General features: G+C 35.0%; 1 protein-coding gene across 2 annotated transcripts in view; it reads left to right on the top strand.

Moving 5' to 3' along the window:
• The window catches only part of GLRA3 (glycine receptor alpha 3), a 191,486-nt gene that overhangs the window by 85,480 nt on the left and 80,414 nt on the right, over positions 1–25,592 (top strand). For both annotated transcript variants that reach the window (XM_036856108.1, XM_036856109.1), the window contains exon 4: positions 19,172–19,395. In XM_036856108.1, coding sequence (XP_036712003.1) covers positions 19,172–19,395 — 224 coding nt within the window. The remainder of the gene's footprint in view (positions 1–19,171; positions 19,396–25,592) is intronic.

Raw genomic sequence — 25,592 nt, 5'->3', positions numbered from 1 at the left:
TGAAATGTGAATTTACTGCTCCTTTCATCAAAAGGGAGAATCAATCTTATTTTTCTTCTCTTTGAACCTGGATTGGTTTTGTCACTTGCTTTAATCAAAAAGAATGTGGCAAAAGTGACACTGCAGTTTGCTGACCCTGAACCTCAAGAGGCATTGCAGCTTCTGTCTTCTCCCTCCTAGAACCTGGAGACCACTGTGTAAAGACTTTTCTAGCCCAGTAAACAATAAGAAACCATGTGATGCAGAACCAAGGTGCTTAAGTCAACAGTCAGCAACTGTTAGACATGTGATTGAGGCATCTTAGACCAACCAGCCCCAGTTGCAGCCAAATGACTATAGAATTGCAACAGAAGAATCCCCAGAGGATCTTAGTCCATTTTGCAGATCCCCAGAATTGTGAACAAATAAAATTATTTTATGCCACTAAGATTCAGGTGGTTTTCTACACAGCAAAAGAGAATTGATTCAATATTTGAACTCTAAATACAGTTATTTGCACTGCTTTTACATTTAGAATAGAGGCTAGATGTACCTATAAATTACAATGGATCTTACAGGTATTTGGGCATCTGGCTTTGTAAGAGTCATTATAATATAATGGGCTTGCTACTATGCTTCAGGTTAGGGTAACCATATAAACTATGCTCCAAATAGGGAAAATTTGAGAATAAAAAGAGGAACTAAAATAATGAAATTTTACTTCTGAAAATTCTTATTTATTGACTGACAAATTCATTTTATTATATTGCGAATCTACGAAATATGTCTCTTTAAGCCTATTTCCATTAATGAAATAAAAATTTTTATAAAACAATAAAAATAATGTATACCTATATATGTGTGTATTCAAGCAAAACACACACACGCACACAATTAAGACCACTACACACATACTAGAAAAGCAAAAATTAAATTTAAAAAAGATTTTTGAGAATACCAAGTACTAGTAAGGATGCAGAACAGCTGTATGTCTCATACATTGTTTGTGGGAATGCAAATTGTACAGCCAATCTGGAAAACAGCTTGTCATTTTCTTCTAGGTGTAAACATACATTGAGCATATGGCCCAGTAATCCCACTCCTAGGTGGGATATAAGAGAAATGAAAACTTGAGTTCACATAAAACCCTGTACCCAAAGGTGTACAGCAGAGTTGTCTATAATCAAAAAATACTGAAAATATACCAAAAGTCTATCAGCGGGTGAATAAACATGGTGGTACGTCCATGCAATGGAATGTTACTCAGCAACTGGAAGGCATAAACTGATACGCATAATAACTTAAGCTAAATCAAAGAGAAGACTCAAAAGATTAAATATTGTATGCTTCCATTGATACGACATTCTAGAAAAGGCAAAACTATAGTGATGAGGACTAGATCGCTGGTTTTTAAGGGATAGGCGTGGAGATGGTTTAAGCATAAAGGGCGGCACAAAGGAGTATTTGGGGATGAGGAGTCGGTTCTGTGTCTTGATTATGGTACTGGTGACACCCTTCTATGCTTTTGTTAGCACTGTATATGTAAACTTTCTCTGAATTAAAAAGAAAAGTAATATAATGTAAAAGCAAACAATATAATGGCTTAAAAGCAGTCATGTCATGACATCTCACAGTTACGTGGATGAGGAATTTGGACAGGGATTAATTAGCAAGGTGATTTTTCACTCCACTGTCATTGACACAGCCATTCAGTGTTACTCTGCTGGAAGGTCACTTTGTCTGAAGGGTTCAAAATGGCCTTACTACCATGTCTGGTGTTTTAGTGGGGTGGCTGGAAATCTGGACTCAGCTAAGGTTTTTGACCAGAGCACCTCCAGGTGTCCTCCCGTGTAGCTTGGTAACCAGCTTGCCCCAGAATGTTTCAGGAGACATGGGGAAAGCTGCAAGACTTCTTGGCCATCTTTCATTAGACACAATCTCTGACAAATTATTCACATCCTTCCAACATGCAAAGTACACGCACCCCTTCCTAAAGACCCCAGCTTCCTTGTTCCATTATAGCATTGTCTTAAAGTCTAGGATCTTAGCGTAGAAATCAGGTCCAAGGGGAAAACAGGCTCTCAAAGGGTAGCTACTGATTATGCTTACTCTTGATCAATGGATATGTGGATTTAAGATGCAAGTTACCTATCCCACACACAGTCAGCATGCAAAGGTGATGCAAGAACAAGAAAACTGCAATAGACACCCCCATTCAAAAGTGGGAGCATCAGGAATACACGGTAGTCACCAGTTCCAGCAACCCTAAAGTCTAGGCAAGCATATCTCTCCAGCTACACGATCAGGGCCCAGTCATGCTCCCTGCAAATGCTTCTTCATGGACCTGACTTTGCCACTAGGGCTTTCGCTTCTGCCTTCTAAGTCATCTTTACTTTTCTGTAAAAAATGGACCATGTTTGCTGCTGAGTAGCCTTTCATTCTATTTCCTGCCCATAGAAATTTGAGGACCTAACAAGCTGTTGCATTTTGAGCTGTCCTTGTGCACTTTAATAGAAGCTGATGGTGGTTCTATCATTGAATTCTCTTGCCATTTTTGTGGCTTCCTGTGCCTCTCTACCTTTGACTGGGAGTCAGAAATCTGTGAATAATGCTCTTAAGATTCTTAGAAACATTTTAGTCTGGTTGAGAGAATTTAAAAAAATATATTTATTTATTTATTTGGCTGGACCAGGTCTTAGTTGCAGCATACAGGATCTTTAGTTGTGGCATGCAGGCTCTTAGTTGCAACATGTGGGATCTAGTTCCCTGATCAGGGATTGAGCCCAGCCCCCTACATCGGGAGCATGGACTCTTAACTGCTGGACCACCAGGGAAGTCCCTGGCTGAGAGAATTTATGAGGCAACTTCTCAATCTTCTGAAGTATAAACTACAGTTTCATACCTACACCCTTAGAAGATGTTCCCCTGAGCCCATAAAAAAAGTGAAGTGACATTTTTGAGATTTTACCCAGAAATCTCCTTAGCCAAATGCAACAGTTCATGAGTTGCATTTTCTGTTTCCCCACATTACTGAGGTGACAGCGTTGCCAAACATTCTGCCACTACAAAACAGAGGTGGGTTGTTTTTTCATCCTGTAGTAACAATTTCTTCCTCATCCTTTCACATACGTCTCCAAAGCCCTTCAAGCTTCTGCCTGCTACCTGGTCTCAAAGTCAATTGCACGTGTTTTCAGGTTTTTCTCACTGCAGCACCCATTTCTAGTTACCCAACTCCATTTCAAGTAATGCTGCATAACAAACTGTCCCCAAACTTAGTGGCTTATAAAAACCAACATTTTATTACATTTCATAAGTTTGTAGGTCAGAGTTTGGGGCAGATCTTCTGGGCCTTTTTCACATGGTTGCAACAGAAGTCACTCAGTGGGATGAAGCTGGTGGATGGACATGGTACAGAGACAAAATAATCAGCCACCCTAACAGAGACCTTGTCTTTGAGGTGGTATCATTTGCAGGAAGGAATATATTGAGAATCATGCCCTGAGTCTGCAAGGCCTGAATGAAAATTAGGGAGATCTCAGTTTTTGTTCTTACCCTGTAAAATGACATTGGTGAAGACAATTTACTCGATGCATTCTCATCAGTTAAGATAATTTTCCTGTTATGAAAGTATTCAAGTATCAATAGCAATCTAATTTACAGCAAAAATAATATAACAATAGATTCAGAAATGAGCCAGGAAAAATTAGACATGGAAATGAAATAATCATATTTAGGAATTTCTTTTTTTTCTTTTTTAGTAGTGGGTAATGTTTTTAAAAAATTTTTATTGGAGTATAGTTGCTTTACAATGTTGTGTTAGTTCCTACCATATGGCAAAGTGAATCTAGAAGTTTTAGCATCGGAATTGTGCTAAACGCACTCCAGAATTTGCATTTAATAAAGAATGTGTGTCCTCGAGTTTACAAAGTCAAGTAGAAGAGCATACCCACAAGTTGCCAAATATTTTACCTAAGTGGAAACACATGGAAACTTGGCAACTTATATTTTGCCTATGATGGTCCTCTACACCTGAATACTTTGAAATATGTAAGCATCATCCTAAATATCTGTTAATATAAAATATTAAAATGTATAGTGTTTTCTACCCAAGAAACAAAATACCTAATGGCCAATCTTGGTCAATCTCCAAATCAACAAACAGCTAGTCAAGAGTTATCTGGATTGCTCATAAGGAAAACATCATTCTAAATATAATTTAATTTCATCTTGAACATTTAATATTTAGCTCACTAAAACTTTTCCGAAGTGGAACATTTTTCTTTTAATATTCAACCTCTACCATTTCATAGTAAATAATATACAGTATAAGCCCTCATGAATCAAAAGATTTCCAAAGGTCATAAGGAGTTTTTTCAGAAAAACCACTGAAAATTTAAATATCAATTAAAATATAAAAGTGTTATATTTTAAGCCTCAGTGTTAACAATTTAAAAATACTGAAGACATTTATTGGAATAATTTGTTTACATGACCAGTTTTTCTACTGAGGACAAATGTAAAAGCACACAAAATAAAAATCCTTTGCCAATAATATGCATTCCTTTGTTTTTATTTATTAAACTATGTCTTTTCCCAAATCCAAGCTGTGTTAAAAGTTCATTAAAATTATGAAGGGAAGTGTGAACATTGTTGCAAAATAATAGATTAAATTTTAAAATTATGTTAGTGTATAACTAAAAAATCTGTATTTAAACTGGGAATACCTTAAGGTAAAGAAAGGATTTGCATAATTTATTTACTTTAGTAATGTTTGATGTTATATAGGTTCAGAATAAATCTTCCTTTGTTAGTCCATTCTGTAACATTAGTCCCAAATTACAGATGGTAGTAAATTAAGACCTGATTGGTGGGAAGTGACTAGCTATGCTCTGTTAGTGTCAGACTCTGCTATCATACTCAATATTAATGATATGATATCAGTATCATTGAAAAATACTTGTAACGCAAGGTGAGGCTGTTAGTCATTTATAGGATTAAATATATCCCTGAAAACTTACACGCAAGGCAGATTTTAATCAGTATTTTTTTCAATTACAAATTTTATTTAAGGCATCTAGTTTCAAGCCTGAAAGTAATCATTCAATTAATAATACTTATTGTTTTCATCTTTTATGTTGTTGTGGATTTTGATTATATATATGTATATACATGGCATATATGGCATTCACTTCTAAAAACATCTTTAAAATTATATCACCTTGCATATATAATTATCTCAATGAGACCCTTCAAGTTTCTCTAAATTAAGCAGATGATGTCTATGTATTTTTAAATACACTTTAAAAACACCTATATAATAAACCTTGGGAATATTATGCTAAGTGAAAGAAGTCAGACACAAAAGGCCATATATTGTATAATTCCATTAATATGAAATATTCAGAGTAGGCCCATCTGTAGAGATAGAAAACAGATTAGCAGTTGCCAGGGGCTGGAGGGAAGGGGGAATGAGAAGTGACCACTTAATGGACACAGAGTTTCCTTTTAAGTGATGAAAATGATCTGGAACTAGAAAGTGTGATGGTTGCACTATATTGTGAATGTACTAAAAGTCACTGATGGTAAATGTTATATGTATTTGACCACAATTTAAATGAAAGAAAAAGACACATAAAATATAACATAGTTCACATCAGACATTCAAGGAAACACTAGTTGGAAAATCTTCAAAAAATTATTATTATGTGGTGCTATTATCCATCTTTTAAACTGTGAAGTGTCTCTCAGCTATCCTCAGAAAAGTTTTCTTCCTAATAGTGGGTCCTTAGAATTTCTTGATTGATTTGAGGAGCTCTTATAGTGTTGATTGACCATAGGATGTTCTGAAGACCAAATAATAGTTCATTTTCCAAGAGACTTCGGGCTTTTTTGATCCAAATCATACATTCCAGTAGTGGAACAATTACTTACTGGAAGTCCAAAAAATAAATTATAAGCAGATCACTGCCCACATTTCATTCAATATACAAATTGAAAATTAATAAGTGCTATGTGTAAAGGGTTAGGTTCATTTTAACGTGTCAGTTATGTGATTAGCATTAAGTAGAAATAAACAAGTGAGCACATTCTACGTTGGGTATACATTTTGATACAAACTTGGGGTCATGAATGGAAGTGGTGGTGACAGAATTTCCATGTCTATGCTGCTTCAACCACGAGAAACATATAAACTTCCTCTTCCTACTTGGTATAATATAAAACGGAGTGAACAGACGTTTATGAAATGATTTGGGCAGAAAGGTGAGGCAGGAAATGGTGCCATTTTTTTCCCCCTACCTATAGGTTTGTTGGCAAAACTTGCAGTGAAGGAGAGAAAGCATTCCACCTGACTGGCTAGCCCAGTTTGTGGGAAGCCTGAGCCCTGGGCAAACAACTTGCAGACTCAGGGGAATCGAGTAGGATGGCAAGTGAGCACCGGAGGCAGAAGGGCATCGCTGGATCAATGGAGCCTGTGGAGCTAGGGGCACATTAAGGCAGAGGGTCATCTGTTACCTTACAACCAAAGAGCAGCATAAATTACTGGTTTTCTTTGAAAGGAAGCAGCTACTGGAAGTAGTAGCTTTGTGTAGTCTTTATCTCTAAAGCCAGGCACGCTCAAACTGGATGAACTATATTAGTTGGAATAAATCTCCATCAACTTCGGAAGAATGGTCCCATGGACTAAGCTTCCCTCACCAGAATTTCTACCCTTGGAGTGTAAGCACAGGCAGTGTTCTAAACGAATGTAGCCTTTTATTGTTTTTGCCAGTGGTTTAATTTTCAATCTTGCTACGTCGGCATGTTTGTGTCCCCCACAAATTCATACGTTGAAACCCCAAGGTGATGGTATTAGTAGGTAGGACCTTTGGGTGGAACCCTTATGAGTGGGATCAATGGCCTTATAAAGAGATCCCCCAGAGCCCCTAGCCCTTTCCGCCATGTGGGGACACAGTGAGGAGTCTGCAACCAGAAAGAGGGCCTTCACCCTGATGCTGGCCCCCTAAGCTCAGGCTTCCAGCCTCCAGAACTATGAGAAATAAATTTTTGTTGTTTATAAGCCATCCGGTCTATGGTGTTTTGTTATAGCTGCCTGCACAAACTAAGACAAATCTTACATCTAAACAGAGGTTACTGAATGAATAACAGGGTGTTAGTTCACTGACTCAACACACATGTTCTGATCAATCCTGATAAATCATATGAATTCATATAACTATTTCCTTTAAATACCATTCTTTTTTTTTTTTTTTTTTTTGCTGCGTGAGGGCTTTTTCTAGTTGTGGCGAGCAGGGGCTGCTCTTCGTTGTGGTGCGTGGGCTTCTCATTGCAGTGGCTTCTCTTTTTGTGGAGCATGGAATCTAGGCACGCGGGCTTCAGTAGTTGTGGCTCGCGGGCTCTAGAGCGCAGGCTTAGTAGTTGTGGCACATGGGCTTAGTTGTTCCGCAGCTTGTGGGATCTTCCCGGACCAGGGCTCGAACCTGTGTCCCCTGATTGGCAGGGTGATTCTTAACCACTGCGTCACCAGGGAAGACCTAAATACCATTCTTATAAGAAAAAACCTCTCAACTTCTGAAAAACAAGGATTGATTTTATGTTTCATTTTCCATTTATCTTTGAAAGTCGACTCAATTCTTGGGAATTCTTTATGTTTCCAGCTTTGGTACATAATTAAGTTTCCTTAAAAATTATAATTTTAAAATAATTCTGCCCTTTTCTAAAGAATAATTAAACATACGGATAATGAAGACGTCAAGGGGAGATTTGAAATAATCTTTCTGAACCTCTAAATTGTTCTTATAAAACTGCTTTCTTCCCTGTTGGTGTAGTGAGAATGGAAAGGCACTTTCCCAATGGGCCGTTATTTCAGAATCAGTGGCCCCAGACGACCACCCTCCTTGTGGTGGGGTTTGTAGAGCAGATGGTAGGAGCAACAAGAGCTGACATTACGAGTTATTACTCTGCCATTGACTATTGTGTTCTGCACTTTGTGAAGCATAGCAACCTATGTTGTGCAGTACTTCAGAGTGAGAAAATCTTATAACACTAAACCAACGAGATATTTGTTAGGAAGTTTGCACTTTATCCTTGTTTCTTTGAGCAAGGAGAGTTATTTTCTGATCATTTTGAAATTAGTCAGGATCTCTGAGTAGGACTCCTACAAACAGGAAGCATTCTGAGTTATTTTTTTCCATTTGTCTGTAAATCCAGTGATTTTTGCCTTAAATGTTCTACCCTCTTGAATGACTAGCAAAAAAAAAAAAATCTGTTGTTCTAGAAACTTCTTCAAAAAATGAGAATGAGAAAGTATGCAAATCAATTTTAAAAGGTATATGTATCCATTTCCTATTGCTGCTGTAACAAATTGCCACACAGTTAGTGGCTTAAAACCACAAAAGATGTTCTTACAATTCTGGAGGTCAGAACTCCAAAATGAGTTTTATTGGGCTAAAATCAAGGTGTCTGCAGGGCTATGTTCCTTCTGGAGGCTCTGGGAGTGAATTCATCCCCCTGTCTCTACAGCTTCTGGAGGCTGCCTGCATTCTTTGGCTCATGGCTCTCTTCCCCAATCTTAAACCAATCCAGTCCCACATTGTATCACTGACACTGACTCTTTGCCTGTTTTTCACGCATAAGGATCCTCATGATTACATTGGACCCACCCAGATAACCCCATCTCTAGGTTCTTAATCACATCTGCAAAAGCTCTTTTACCAAATAAGGTTAACACATTCACAGGTCCCGAGGATTGAAATTTGAACATCTTTGGGTCATCACTCTACCCACTACAACATCACGTAAGATGGGCATAACAAGATGCTAATAAAAACATGTGTTATAAATCATAAAATATATTGCACAAAGTATATAAATGGCAAAACACTACAGTGTGTAGGGTATTTCCCATGGATGAATAGGGTAGTTCCAATGAGCATTTCCAGTGATTAATTTCATATTCAGATATAATATTTTGGTATGTAATTACATAAATAATATATGTAAATGACAAGGTATAATTTAATAACACAAACACTGTTGAAACCACCACCTAATTTCAAAACTAAAATATTACCAATATTAAACGTAGCTGTATAATCCATCAAAGCCCATTCTCCTAATATCTCCTTAGGTAACCACTGTCAACTATTTTGTGTTTATAATTCCTTTGCCCTCAAAATTTTATTAGAGAGAGGGAAAGTGACATAGATAGACAGATAAATGAGAAAGAGAGAGAGAGTGAGAGAGGGATTGCTTGGTTTTGAATTTTATGAAAATGGTGCTATAACTTATCTTTGACGCTTTTCTTTTTTTTACTAAATTTAACATTTCTAAGATTTATCCTCATTGCAAATAGTAGTGTTAATTCATTTTCACAGCTATATGGTATCTGATTTTGTTGACATAATTTATTATACATTTTCCCGTCAATGAATGTTTGGATTGGTTCCAGTTTTTGTTTTGTTTTTCACTATCACTAATGGTGCTGCTATAAATATTTTGTATATGTCACCTGGTGCACATGTGGAAGGGTTTGTTTAAGATTTATACTTAGAACTAAAATTTTTCTATGTTGAGTATTCACATATCAAATTTATAATACAATGTCGATTTTTCCCACTTTTTCTATTTCAGCTGCAGTATATAAGCTATCATTTTGCTCCATATCCTTGCCAAATTCCGTATCATCAAACTTCTTATTTTTAATAACCCAGTGGGTATAAAATTGTACCTCAATATCTTAATTAGCACATCTTTGTTTACCAGTGAGTTTGAACATTTTTTCACATATTTGTTGGACATTTGTGATCTCTGCCCAGTGAACATGTCTTCTTCTTTTGACTCTAATCTACTCAGTTTTTTGTCTTTTTCTCATCCATTGGTATGAGATTTTTTATAGTCTGGCAATAGCCAATTGTCAGTTATACCTGTGTGGCAAATATCTTTTTCCACTGTGGTTTGTTTTTCCATTTTCCTTACATGGCCTGTTGATGAATAGAATTTCTTAATTTTGACATCATAGAATTTATTAAAGAATCTACCCTACCTCAAGGCCATAGAATACTCTGCTATATCTTCTATTTTTAAAAATTTTACTATTATACTTGAACTTTTACCCAAACTTGCTTTCTTGAGTGGTGTCACATTGGGAAAGAATGTGAACTTTTTGTCATATACAGAAACATTTATTAAGCACCCAATGCTAATCTGCAAACTACTTCCTTTATATATCAAATAAGGCTTGTTTTCAGACTCTTCATTTTGTCCCATTGGTCAGTTTATCTTTGCACCAATATCATAATGTCTTACAGCATTTTAGTCATTTTAAGTATCTATTACAGGAAGTCACTCTACTTTTGTTCTTCTTTTATAAGCATGCCTTGGCTATTCCTGAATCTTATAATTTGTATGATTAATATAAATATATATTAAAGATTTGCTTGTCAATTTCCTCAAAAAATTTGTTGGACTTTGGCAAAAATTGCACTAAATCTAACAACTAATTTGGAAACAATTGCTCCCTTCATAATATTTAATCTTTTTTGTATAATCATGGCATCTCTCTCCATTTAAGTACTTATGCTGTCAAGAAATTATAAAATGTTCTGCATAAAAGTCTTTAACATATTTTGGATGTATTTCTACGTACGATTTTAGTCTTAGTATATGATATTGTCTTTCCAATTTTTCAGTTCATTTAAACCCCATAAATTATGCATTCATAGCAACATTTTTATATAGAGGAAGACTAGTTGAATTTATATCCACTTTAATCAGTTTCTCATCATTTCTGTTTGCATTTCGGAACAGGATTCTGTGGGTGGTTTTTTTTTTTTTTTCTGTCTTTCTGAAGTAAATTGATTAGAAGTCCACTTTATAAATGTTCAAGATTAAGCTGTGTATTTTTCTTTAATGAATTTCTTTCATCTTCAGTTTTGAAAGATTATATTATTGAGTACACTATTCAAAGTTCACTGTAATTTTCTCTTAGTATTTTGAGTAAATTGACCCATTATATTGTGAATTTCATTATTGATGTTGAGAAGTCTGCTGCCAGTCTAAGTATTTTCCAGGATAGGTGATAAGTACTTACTGTACACATGCCATGCAATTAATCTAGCTAAAGTCTGTAATTAAATGATTTTTAGAATATTCACACAGTTGCGCAACCATCATCACAAATATTTTTAGACATTTATCACTCCCTAACATCCATGTCACTCCCTGCTTCCCCTCAACTAGGAATCTACTTTATGTCTCCATAGGTTTGTCCGACGTGGACAAAAATGGAATCATATAATACATGGTCTTTTGTAACTGACCTCTTTAGCGTAATATTTCATTCATGTTGTAGCATGTGACAGTACTCCATTCCTTTTTGATGAATGAATAAATGAAATGTGATATTCCACACAATGAAATATTATTTTGGCAATAGAAAAGTGATTTTTTTAAAAGGTATTTTCTTTTCCTTTGCTATTCTGCAGTTTTCATATAATATCTTCATATAAACTTATTTTTACATACCTTTATTGATATATTTTGAGTTCTGTGAATCCGAGCATTAGCTTCTTATGTTTGTTCTGAAAATCCTTGTCATTTTCTCTGACTATTGGCTTTCTCTAATTCATCCTTCTGGGATCCTAATTAGATGCAGATTACTTTAGGTTTTTCCATTTTATCCTTAAAGACTCAACTTGAAAAAAATTTTTCTTTCTCCTTTTCTCCCACTATTTTAATCTGGGATATTTCTTTAGCTGTACATTCTGTTCAATTCTCATTTCAACTGATTCTTATATGCTTTTACATATTCATTAAACCTTTAATTTCAACAATTATGTTTTCATTTCATTTATTATTCTATTTGATTATTTAAAAAATATCTCTGGTATTATAGCTTCCTATTATCAACTTTATCTTTTATTTCTTTAAATACATTTTACATGTTTATTTCCTATTCTTGATCTGGTATTTCCATTGAAGTCCATGTCTGCTCATGTCTGTTTTCTTTTGTCTTTAGTTAAGATATTGTCATTGTTATGAGCTCATATTTGTTTGAACCTAATCTATGATAATCTTGAGGGTCTGATTAATTAATCCTCAGTCGCAAGTTCTGTTTTCCTACCTTGTGGTGGCCCAAGGCTCAGTCTCTCAGTTCAGGCATTTGTGTTTGTTTATCATTCCTTTGGTTTTAGCTCACTCTTATTTTTGTTACTCTTTTTGTCTTTGAAGAATCCTCTTCTTTTCTTGTAAGACAGCAATACTTTTAAGAAGTATATATATTGTGTACCTTTATCCAGAAAATAATTTGCAGTCATAGGGCCCTATATATCTATATCTCTATATATATATCTCTCTCTCTCTCTCTCTCTCTATATATATATGTCTTTAAGACTTATTTTTTCACACTCTTTATTTTATTTTTTAGAAAAATAAGACTAACACCAGGTGAAAATCATCAAAGCTCTTATTTTCATAGTGTCTTCCTTCCACATTCCCTGCTTTTATTCATGATGTGTTCCATCTCCTTTTCTTGTCTGGACTGTTTGCCTCCAGGTGGTAGACACAATACATAATTCAACTTTATAACCCTTAGAATATTACCTGCTCCACAGAAGGTGCTCAATAAATGTCCAATGAAGTAAATAATAAATTATAATAATTAAGATTCAGCCAAATTCCTATATTAATCATACAAAAATCTAGTGGTTACTGGATTTTCTGTCCAATATTTTATAGGACACGTTTTATTATGGCCCCAATGTTTGCCCAGCTAAATTTTATTTCGTTTTGAAAACGAAGCCCAATTAGATTTTCCTCAGGAAGTCTTCCCCCACCTCTCCACCTTGGTCCCTATTAGCTAGCCCTTCTTTGTGTTCCCCTAGCTTGCTGTACATGCCTCCAACATAGCAATTATAATGTGAAAAAAATTATCTGTTTACAGGCTATCTTCTACAATATAGTGAGCAATTGGAGAGCAGAGATTATCTTTCACTATTGTATTATCAACACTAAACTAAATTCCAGGTTGGCAATATATGATAAAATAAGCATTTGCTGCATAATGCTAAATAACTTTGAGAATAATATTGATCTTTTAATATTTTTAATTTGAATAAATTCTGTTGAGTTTTTAGCTAAAATAAATATAATCTATCTCAACTTTTCAATATACACCTGCTCCAATATATATACATATATATACCATTAGGTATTCACATCTTACTTTTTACAGACAGTTAACTGAATAATGATATACTGGGGCAAAATTTATATCAAGTTAAAAATCACATGACTCAAATAAATTTCCAATAATTTAATAAGGTTAAGTACCACTTCCTAACAATAGCTTCAACAGTATCATCAACAACTTTAAAAATAGGGGTAGAAACTGAATTCTTTAACCTGGAAAGAGCATCTTTTTCAAAAGATTAATTAGTATACTGAATGTTGAATTCATAATACCATTCTCATTAAATCAAATTATAAATAAGAAAGGCAGTGATAATTGCCACTACAAACCCCATTTTAGATGAAAATTTTTACAGTCAACTGGAAAGCATTCAAGTGGTCCAGAAAAAATACTGTACTTGGTGGTTATTGTTGTGCTATTTTGTGATGATTATTTTTACAGTGCCATTTTCAAAGAATCTTGTTTTAGACATACTACCTTCTGATTATATGCGTGGCACATTCTTTTTTAGAAATACTTTATACTCCTAATTCTTGCTCAGATTTATTGAGACATAAAGCAAAAAAATATATTTGGTTATTGAAAATAAATGAACACATTTCAGTTTTTCACAAATTGCGTAATTCCATATGCACTAGACACTATTCAATCATATGAAAAAGTATTTGTGTAAGAAAAGTGCATCATATAGCCATTGGAATGATGATTAAGAGGATTACCAGGAAATGCATAAAATTCATTCAGTGAAGTGAAAGAGGCAAAAGAGCAGGTATGATAAATTTCAACTGTGTGAAAATGTGTAGGAAGAAAAGAAAACAAAGGTATTAAGATATCAACAGTAGCAGCATTGTAGATATATATTTTCTTTGATCTGTAACAATACAATGTAAAAGCACCTGCCCACAACAACAAAATAATAATTTGGCAGCAGGTTTTAAAGAGGCAGAGGGGGCAGGAGTGCTGCGCGAAGGTGTGTGAGTGAAGGGGAGGAGGAGAGAGGGAGGAAAAGAGAGGGAGACAGAGACACAGAAACAGAAAGGAATAGAGAAGGAAGGAGAGGAAAGGGCAGAAAATTGCAGAAATGAGGGAGTGAGAAGGCAGGGAGAAAAGGAAGGGGCAAGGGGTTGGGGGTAGGCTTAGCTACTGGATTAGAAATTGCCTGAAATCACTAAGGAATTTAAAAATTAACTGAATTATGGACCAAAGAAAAGATAAGTACTTAACTTTCTTTGTTAACTTTAGGTGATTATTTCTTTCTACTTTTTTTCTAATTGGTCATTTCAGTTCATTTCTAGCAATCCTATGCTTCCCTGTAAGGCAAAAGATGAAAATAATATTCTATATGTCATTTTAGCTGATACATAGGGTTGTGCTCTCTGTTAAATTTGGTCTCCAACCAGGGTATCCACTACGGACAAATGACAATGTGGCAACAATTCGATTTAATCTGGGAACACTTAGTTTTAGTGCTTGCAATTTCCCATCAGTGAGCATGTTGATCAGTAAATCCCCAAATTCCTTACCAAAAGACCCCACCATAAACCACATAAACCAGAATCTGTGTTAGTTTATAAAATGTTTGGTTTGCATACAAGGCAATCATGAGTGGCAGTGTATTATGCAGTCAGTATATCGTTAAAACCCTGAAATCAGAACTTGTGGTCTGGATTATAGCTCTGCCATTTATTAGCTCTGTAATCCCATTGAAGTTACTTAATGTGTCTTTGTTCCTTTCTCCACATCTGTGAAGCTAAGCACACCTAATAATCACACCTACCTCACAGATTTGCTATGAGAATAGTAGAAGTAACCCATGAAGCACCTAGTATAACATCTGGCACAAAGTGAAATGTGAACAGCTGTATTTGCTATGATGGAAAAGGGCCTTATTTACTCAAACAAACAAATTTAATATGTATATGTATGTATGTTTATATATAAAGAGGGAGGAGGGGCAATTGATTAAAGACAAACTATAAAAATGCAGAAATGTTGAAATACAGAAGTCAACGATAAGCTTATCATAATAGCTCTGCAAATTTTCAAAGATATTATTCACCAGATTTCAACATTACAATTATCTGTCCCATGTTCTTCTATGGCAAATTCAACTATCCCAGATTCAAATAAAAATGCCCCTAGTACTTCAAAACTAATTTAGAAACAGAAAATGCAAGCAAATTTCTATCTAATATGGCTTCTAATTTTGAGGGTCTAACCTTTAATGAGTGTGGTTCTAAGTACTTTATGTGGATCAATCCAATGTTCACAAGAACTCTATCAGAGGATGTGCTGTTATAATCATCCCTATTTCACAGTTGAGCAAACAAGGTGCAGGGAGATTAGAAAGCTATTCACTGTGAGAGCTGACATTTGATCCCAAGAAGACTTACTTCTGAGCCTGGTATATTATAATATTACAATCATTATAATATTCGCCTAATAGAATTATTATTTATTTGTACGTAAGAATTTCAAATACTAGGTCAGAAAATGTAGTGTGGTTCTATTATTTACTATGTGACATACAGATGGAATTTAAACCACATTTTAATGGATACTTATTTTCAAATCCAAACATGATATATAATTTTACTTGGTCAACAAAATATTTTCCTACACAATTAATTTAAAGTGATTAGAATAGCGTGGTACACTCTATTCTAATAATAATAATAATAAAATTTGACTTCCAAAATGTCAAAATTAGTCTTTCTATATTATGAAATAATGATTACATTTCTGTCACTGTCGTACAAGATTAATACACTGATATAACATTTAAAATAACTCATTAATTGTGTAACATGCAAAATGATGAAAAAATAAAATCAACTTCTGAAAGGTTTGCAAAAATGTATATTACTACAAAAGAAGTTTCTAGGAAAAAGAGTCATTAATGTCTCTGTTCTAAAATATTATGATTCCATACACATAAATGTCAATTCAGCTACCTTATAAGATTTATGAATGAATTCAATCCATGGGTAGATTTTAGAAATGTGAGATACTAATGTTGATTTCATTCTCATGATGTATTATCTCATACTTATTATTGTCTTCTGTTTTTACTCACATATAAGCTTTCTACATTTTCACCCTTATAGAAGCATAGCCAGGGCGAACAGGGAAGATTCCTTTAATAAAACACTTAACACCTGAAACTAACACAACACTGTTAATAAAAATAATAAATAAATAAATAAATAAATAAAACAGAAACCTCCCCCCAAAACAAACAAACAAACAAAAACACTTAGTCTTTAAGTATGTCCAAGGAATGACTGAATTTTTAAACTGGCTTTAGTAAGTCCACTTGACATTTTTTGTCATATGCTGCATACACATCCATTTGTCTCTGTTTTGCAAAGCTGTGTCCTTCTTTGGTCCATGGCCTTTTATCATAAGCAAATTATTTCAACTTGAGTTACAAGGACTTCTTTTAGAGTGGTATTATTTGAATGTTTTTTATACCCTTTTCTTTGCACATTTTCACTTATGATCAGGATTCAGAAATAATATAATCGGTTGCTGAGCACAGATGGGATACATTGGCTATGAGGAGGTGGGCTTAAAAGTTTATTTTTGAAAAGCTGAATTTGTTTGATAGGGAAGCTTCCCATTACAATGTTCATTTGCAGGCAGGTCAAAACCCAAATTGTGAGGACTGTTGAAACCTAAGTTTCTGGGTTTTCAGGAAATGGTCATTTTTCAGTTTTGCTTTGAACCTTGGCTCTAAACCAAAGACCTAAACATGTTAGTAAACAAAGATAGTCCTGGTTATTCACAAAAAGAGCACAATGGATACAGGATAACATTCGGCCTTGGTGACAGATGACAGTTGATGTTTTCCTTGTGTAATTTAGAAACAGAAACTGAAGGCTACTTGATGTCTTTTTTCAGCTCATTCTTGGAGCAAAAAAGCATTCCTGGAAGATCTGAGATTGTATCTATAAAGTTTATCACTAAAACATAAAGATGAGGAGAGTCTACCAAATTTTATCACATAGACTGCAGCTTAAAAGGACTTTTATTTTAGCATCACAGATTGTTCTCAATCAATAAATTCATTACAGCATAAAAATACTTCATCTTTAAAAATATGTCTTAAGAATCAGTCCTAAAGGAAATTCTTTACGAGTCAGTTATTTTTCCTGGCAGGTATCACTATAACTTGTCTTGCTTTAGTCCTCCCTAGAGGTCAGGCAGAGAGAAACTGACTTTAGTCCAATCATTGATGTGTTTAGTGGTAGTTAGGGTGGATGCACAGATTACAGGACAGGGAGGGATGCAGGAACTGGCCACCAGCCATGGAGCTGTGCTTCTTGGGGCTCTGAACCCTAGTCTAGGAGAGGATGACCCGTCCTTGGCTGGTAGAAGCTTGTTCATGTATCCCCGTTCATAAGTTCTGCAGATCCTTGAGGCTGGTGAGATCTCCACATGATCGTGAGCTTTGTGGTAGAAAGCTGAAGTGACCTCTGCTCCATTGTCACTTTGGAAAATACATGGGGCACCTAGCAAGCAGAAAAAATACTATCTGGTATGTAACCTTAGTTACAATTAGAAGACAGGGATCTCAGTGCACAACTAATGATCAAGGCCACATATACATTTGTAACATTCACTGCAAACTCTGAATCTGACCTCCTTGCAAGATAACCAATCTACGGGTCAGATATTATGGAAGCATTCTTTGTGATTGCTTGGTCACTCTATTCTGACTACTGGTAATTTGGTATTCAAGGAATGAATAAATACATGAAAACTGATACTCAGTTTCTCTGAATATCTCCAGCCCTGACTCTTTTTTGTGGAAATGAAGGTTTCTTAAAATGTTCACTTTACTTATACTTATGATGAAGTCTGCATGTTTATTTGCTCGTTTCAAAAGTCTAAGGGGAAAATTGTATTTGTAAAGTCATAGATAGTACTTACACTCATATACTGTGTACAAATACCACACATACACATAGCTGTCAATCTTTGTCACTCTATACATTAGTCCGGAAATTGTGAGCAAGACTTTGAAATCATTGACTCTTCTTTTAACTTAATTATGAAAGGTCTAATTGGGAAATCTCTTAAGTCAAATCTTAAAGGATTTGTCACTTTGGAAAACACATGGGACACATAGCAAAAGGTTTCATCCCATTTATTGATTGATTGATTGATTGATTGGTTGATTGCTGTGTTGGGTCTTCGTTTCTGTGCAAGGGCTTTCTCCAGCTGGGGCAAGTGGGGGCCACTCTTCATCGCGGTGCGCGGGCCTCTTACTATCGCGGCCTCTCTTGTTGCGGAGCACAGGCTCCAGACGCACAGGCTCAGCAATTGTGGCTCACGGGCCTAGTTGCTCCGCGGCATGTGGGATCCTCCCAGACCAGGGCACGAACCCATGTCCCCTGCATTGGCAGGCAGATTCTCAACCACTGTACCACCAGGGAAGCCCTTATCCCTTATTATTTGAAAACCACCTTTTATTTTTACCAAATCACCAATTTCATAGAACTTACATATTATACTAAAGATGAGAAAATGTGCCTTTATTGTAAAGAAGTACATATGTTCATTTTTAGAAAATAGACAGCTTTCAAGAAAATTTCACTAAATGCATTCTGGATGCTAATGGATACCTACTAAAAGAAATGGTTCTAGAAAATAAATGCAAATCCAAAAATATTTTATTCTGAGTGTCTAATAGCAATCCAATATTTTATTCTGACAAGCCAGGAGAGTAAAATTTTAATGGAACAGCAAAATACAAGCATGATAAAATTGTGCTCTTCTATGGCCTTTTCTTTGGAGGCATATAGATCACAAAAAACCTGGGCAAATCCTCAGAACTAGAACGACTCTTGGTGGTAACAAGTGAGGATTGAGGGGTATGGAAAGCTCACAAGGATGTCAGTGGCTTTTGCTATAATTCAGAGAAGCCCAAAGACTAATACATACAAGTCTAAATATTTTAAACCAGGCTTTTTTCACCCTTTCTTTCTTTTGTCACAGGATTACAGAGTGAATATCTTTCTTCGTCAGAAATGGAACGATCCTCGACTTGCATATAGTGAATATCCTGATGACTCCTTAGACCTAGACCCTTCCATGTTGGACTCCATTTGGAAACCTGATTTGTTCTTTGCCAATGAAAAGGGAGCCAACTTTCATGAAGTTACTACAGACAACAAATTGTTAAGAATTTTCAAGAATGGGAATGTTCTTTATTCAATAAGGTGAGCCATAGGCTTAAATCCCTGATTTCAGTGAAACAGAGTAGCAGGGGTTTTTTTAATTTTTAGTGAGTGTTTTAAAATTTTTGAGTAAGTGCTTTCATTGTTCCACTTAAGTTCCCACTATACCATTTCCCAAATATATTTAATCAACAATAAGACACCAAGTTCCAGATCCAGGAACTATATGAGTAACTCTTGGAAATCCACTATTTAACAAATGGCCCAGGTTCTTACATCAGCCAAGTTAGTGGGTGGTTTAAAGGCAAATTGAACGTAGCTTGAATCATATGTTGTGATTGTATTTTTATGTATGCATACTTCCTTTAAATATTTATACGTGACGAAATATTTAAGTTTTCTTGTCTGGGATCCATTTCCCATAAATTATTTATCAGGTGTATGTATTTTTTAAGATGTCCTTGAGCTTCTGTGGTCATCCTTTAGAAAAAGATCTTATTTACATTTTAGTTATTTATTATACATTTCTCAGAAGACCATGTAGCCTTTTAAAGCTAATATCAAAACATAACAATAATACCAAAATATAAACACAAAAAATAACATTTCTTGACAGTTGAACTTTAGAACTCATTCAGCTTTGGCTGTTCATTTAATAGCAAACAGGTATAAATCAGTAAATAGCTACACTAATCTACTTGATGACTTGTGTGCCACCTGAAAACTATTCTAAACATTCTAAAATAAAATGGTTATGTTAAATTTTCCATAATTATTTTTATCACTTAGTTCAATTTTTAAAAAAAAACAGGAAGTTAGGACCAGAATTCATGTCATATTTCTTAGAAGAGACAATATGCTCTATTTATTGCAATAGGCAACTGCTTCAAAAATATTTGTATCACCAGTAACATGTTTTAAAGGTATCAAGGTAAACTTAATATTGGAGCTGTAGCCTGAATATTAATTCCTTAGATTTTACCTCTCTATTTTCCCTTTTGTTAACTTTTCTTCTCATCAGGAATGGGTATATTTGATTTTGAGTTCATCAGCTCAATATCAGGGATAGTTGCTATTTTTGCCAGGTAATAGTATAAAATAGAAATAACAGGAATGAAAATTTAATCTTAGTAGCTTAGTGATTTTGAAAACTTTTTTCTACAAAGTGGTTTTGTAAATAATGCTAATGTCTTTATCCCAGTATATTATATCTGTTTTGCATATTTTTCTATTCCATGTGAACAAATTTCCTTTCAATACATTTATCATTTCCTAAGAATGACAAGGTGCCATCACTCTATTGTGAATTGACACTTCCATCAGATTTCTGAAAACTAGCTAATATGTGTTAATATAATCCTGAATCATTAATTGTTGCATAATACATAAAGGAAGATTTCAGGTCTCATTCACTAATTAAGCCCTGTGCTCCCATATGAATGAATAGCTTAATGGTGAATCCTAGGTCTAAGCGAGAGAATTTTGAACCCTTTTGGAAAATTACTAAAAAGCATAAGTATCAAAAGATAGTGGGAAGATGGAGCAGATATAGTTTTACCTATTTCTTCTGCCAAGTACAACTGAAAACCCTAGACGCAATATATATCACAAACTTGGGGAGACTCCCAATGGTAGGCATAATAACATTGACTGAGTAAGGACCTTGGAACCCAAGAAAAAACATGGAAGTGAATTCGTGGGATTATTTTTTCTTTATAAATCTTAGACTGGGATATGAACTGGACTTCTACCTCTACCTGGAAGGAATAAGGTAGCACCCACACCCCCTTGCCCTGACAGAGCAGTGTCAGAGAAAACCAGTGCAAACAGAATGTTTAAGATCCAGAGTCTCATAAAATATTATAAACATGTCTAGGCTTCAACCAAATTATCATTCACCATACAAAGAACCAGAAAGTCCTGAAACTGAATGAAAAAAGACAATCAACAGATGCCAACAAAAAGATGATGAGGTTGTTAAAATTATCAACAGACATTAAAATGGCCATGACGAAAATGATTCAGTGAACACTTACAAATATGCTTGAAACCAATAAAAAAACAGAAAGCCTCAGCAAAGAAATAGAAGGTATAAAGTGGAACCAAATAAAAATTTTAGGACTGAAAAATACAATAATTAAAATAAAAACCTAGTGGATGGACTCAGTAGAAAAATGGAGAGGACAAAGATTCAGTGAACTCTAAGAATAGTAAAAAAAAATTACCCACTCTGAACAACAGAGAAATGATAGATTGGGGGCCAGGGGAGGACAGAGCCTCAGGGACCTCTGGCAGTATAACAAAAGTCTAACATTCGTGTCATCAGAGTCTCAGATGGAGAGGGAGAATAGGGTATAGAGCTACAAAAAATACTAGAGGAATTAATGACTGAAACTTGCAAAAATTTTGCAAAAGGCATAAACCTGCAGATCAAGATATTGAATTAAATCCCAAAGATATTCGTACCAAGTCACATCATACACGAACTTCTGAAAACTAAATAAAAATCTTGAATACATCCAGAGAATAACAACAGCTTATCTATAGGGGAAAAATAATTGAAATGATAGCAAATTTCTCATCAGAAATCATAAAAACCAGAAAGAAGTGACACATATTTTTCAAGTGCTGAAAGAAAGGAATTGTCATCCTAGAATCTTGTACCCAGTGAAAATATCCTTCAGGAATGAAGGGGAAATTGAGACCTTCTTGGATAAAGGAAAACTAAGAGAATTTGTCACAAGTAGACCTCCCCTGAAAGTATAGCTAAAGGAAGTTTTCTAAACAGAAAGGAAATAATAAAAGAAGAAACATTGGAATGTCAAGAAGGAAGAAAGGAAACTGTCATCAGAAATATGAGCAAATATAATAGACTTTTCTTCTCCTCTTAAGTTTTCTAAATTATATTTGACAGTTGAAGCAAAAATTATAACATTGATGTAAGGGGAAATGAAAAATAAATAATAAAACATTCTTTATAAACACATTGGCAGAAATTAACAAGATGTAATAGCATTGTCTAATACCATTTTGTAGGCATATGACTTGAAATTAACTGTTTGGGAAGATGATTTCTTAGTATATATGAAAATGTAAAATACACTTATCCTTCAACTCAACAATTCTGCTTCTAGGAATTTACATTACTTACGTGTTCACATGTACACAAGACACATTTACAAAGATGCCCACTGCACCACTGAAATAGCAACAAAAGAAAAGACCCTATATATTCACAAATGAGAACAAGGCAGAACACAGTGATAGCCCAACATCATGAAGTACCCTGCGTGAGATAGACCTAAATGTATTCATAAGAAAAAGCCTCCAAAATATCTTTAAGGTTAGAAATGTTTCATGCTTATTTTTGTTTAAAACATTCTATATATTTAAACCTAAAAGTGTATGGAAAGATACACGTGTATCTAATTCCATACAAGAAGTGCAGAAGGATGCCCACAATTGGTTAAGAATGACCAGTTATGGAAATGAGCTGTAAAACTTGGGTAGAAGTAAAGATGAACTGTAGATTTCACTATATGTAAGTTAATATTGTTTGACTTTTTCAGTAAGAGTTATATATTACTCATGAATTAAATACATATGTTTTAAGCGACAGAGGCTTTTAACCTGAAGTCACGACCCTTGACTCCTCTGTGGTGTGGATTTCTGATGGCTATCAGGGGATCCATGCCAGGTGTAACAAAGCAAATTTACCTCTTTTCCTGCCAATTTGAAAATTAACTTTGTGAAAGGTATAATTTATTTTTAATTGTAAGGTACCGTTTCATTTCAGACAGATTTTGGGTGTCATAGGTTGCAAGAATATATCACCAGGTAGCATGAAATAATCATTCTGCAAAATAATAATGTCTAGAAGGTTTCCATTGATAGACTTGAAATACAATGTGTGTGTGTATTCTATTGTATCCTATATGATTATGGCTATTTAGTTGTTTATATCAAGTCATTGGACTTGGAAAATTGTGCCATCCATTATGAATTTCTCACATTTCTTTTAATATTTTGAGAAAAGTTATAGAATAATTCAGAATTGCATCTTTCGTCTTTCAGTATGAGTTCAGATGAAACCGATGATGTCTCTTGGCCCCTGGTTTTTGTTTGCTCTATCCTGGCTCACATGATCAAAGACTAAATTCATTTTTTTGTGAGTTGTTTTTGGAAATCTCACAGGACTTTGAAATTTTCAAAAGGCAAACAGTTTCTTTCTTAACAAAAGTTGTGCTAGGAAAAAAAAATCTTGTTCAATTTACAAATGGAGCATCTGTGATGTTTCATGAGAGATCTGCTTTCCTGCCTGTTCAAAGAAAGAAGCAAAATATCCTGGCAAACCTGACCTATTGAACTTATCCATTTCTCTCTACTTCCTTCTTTTTTTTTTTTTTTTTTTTTGGTACATGTTTATGTCTTCATTTTCTCTGCCTTAAAATTCTTCATATTTCCTAGCACCTTGGTGATAGCATTTTAGCTTAATCTGTGATTACTTGAACTACCATTAGGAGGCCAATTTACTTCAATTGATAATCATCTGGAGACAGTATAATTTGTAATTATACTTTTTGAAATCTCTTTTCTCCTTTTAAAATGTTTTTCTAATTATTTTTTTAAATTAATTTTTATTGGAGTATGGTTGCTTTACAATGTTGTGTCAGCCTCCACTGCACAACAAAATGTATCAGCCGTACACATACAGATATCCCCTCCCTTTTGGACTTCCCTCCCATTTAGGTCACCACAGTGCACTAGGTGAGTTCCCTGTGCTATAAAGCATGTTCCCATCAGTTGTCCATTTTATACATAGTATCAATAATGGATATGTGTCAATCCCAGTCTCCCAATTCCTCCCACCCCACCCCTTTCCCCCTTGGTATCCATACATTTGTTCTCTGCGTCTGTGTCTCTATTTCTGCTTTGCAACTAAGATCATCTGTACCATTTTTGTAGATTCCACATATATGCATTAATATACAATATTTGCTTTTCTCTTTCTGACATACTCGGTATGACACTCTCTATGTCCATCCACATCTCTACAAATGACCCAATTTCTTTCCTTTTTATGGCTGATGTACTTCCTTCTTAAAGCCACTAAAACAAAGAAATAAACTGAATAAGGAATGAAATGACATTAACACACAGGAAGATGAAAGTAATGGGAAAGAAAACAGTGACAGATGAGTGATGACAAGATATTTTAGGAAACTTGAAAATGAATGCACTTGTGAAAACTGACTTCACAGAGATAACCAAAACCTAAGCCAAAGTGGGGGAATGCAAAAGGAAGAAAATAATATCCTCAAACTTTTAGAAATTTGAGGCAGGTAGGACTTCAGAAAATGGGGTCTAGGGGACTTCCCTGGTGGTCCAGTGTGCAAGACTCCACACTCCCAATGCAGGGCACCTGGGTTCGATCCCTGGTTGGGGAACTAGATCCTGCATGTGTGCCGCAACTAAGAAGCCCACATGCTGCAACTAAGACTTGGCACAGCCTAAATAAATAAATAAGAAAATGGGGGCTAGAAAGGAGATAAAGAAAAAGAGTTGATGTAACCTAAGCAGGAATGACAGTGAGTCCTTTATCCTGATTTTCTTGCCCGTGTTCTTCAGACTAGGATCTAACTTTTTGCCTTCTGAACTGGGCAGAAAGCAGGAGGACAGAAAACCTCCACAAGTTGGGCCAAGAACTTCTGGAGAGTAGGGACTCAAGGCACAACTGGCATCTGTGGTGAAGCATCACCCCAAGAAAACGAGGGTTCTGTGAGTTCTGCACACTGAGTGGTGATATTCCTATTCCCCCTAAAATGCCCAAGAGGAAAGAGGTACAGACAATTGGGGAAGCACCAGTAAAAAATCTGGGCAGCCATCCTATGGTGAAGACCATTACTTCATGAATCATCTGCTGTTAGTTGCACTCCAAATAGTTTTTAGTACCTCATACCTCAATATAAACAGACATTGGAGGACATCCTGCAATAGGACCAGTAATGAAAAAAGAAGCAGAGGCCAGAATACACATGCAGAGGAAATAAAGAGCAAAGAGAAGAAAATTAAAGAAACAAAGAAATGACTCAAGGGAAAATGCAGAGAGCAGAAAAGGCCATAAAAAAAAAAAAATCTCTGGACAGATGATACAACAGCAAGCATGAAATAAGAAACATTTAGGAAAGGAGAAACGGAGTCATTCAGAGCATAGAAAGTGCAAATAGTAAACCAAAGTG

Source organism: Balaenoptera musculus, chromosome 6 (genome assembly GCF_009873245.2).
Source record: "Balaenoptera musculus isolate JJ_BM4_2016_0621 chromosome 6, mBalMus1.pri.v3, whole genome shotgun sequence".
NCBI lineage: Eukaryota > Metazoa > Chordata > Mammalia > Artiodactyla > Balaenopteridae > Balaenoptera > Balaenoptera musculus.
Note: the sequence above shows the minus strand (reverse complement) of the source record. Positions and strands in the feature narration are given on the sequence as shown.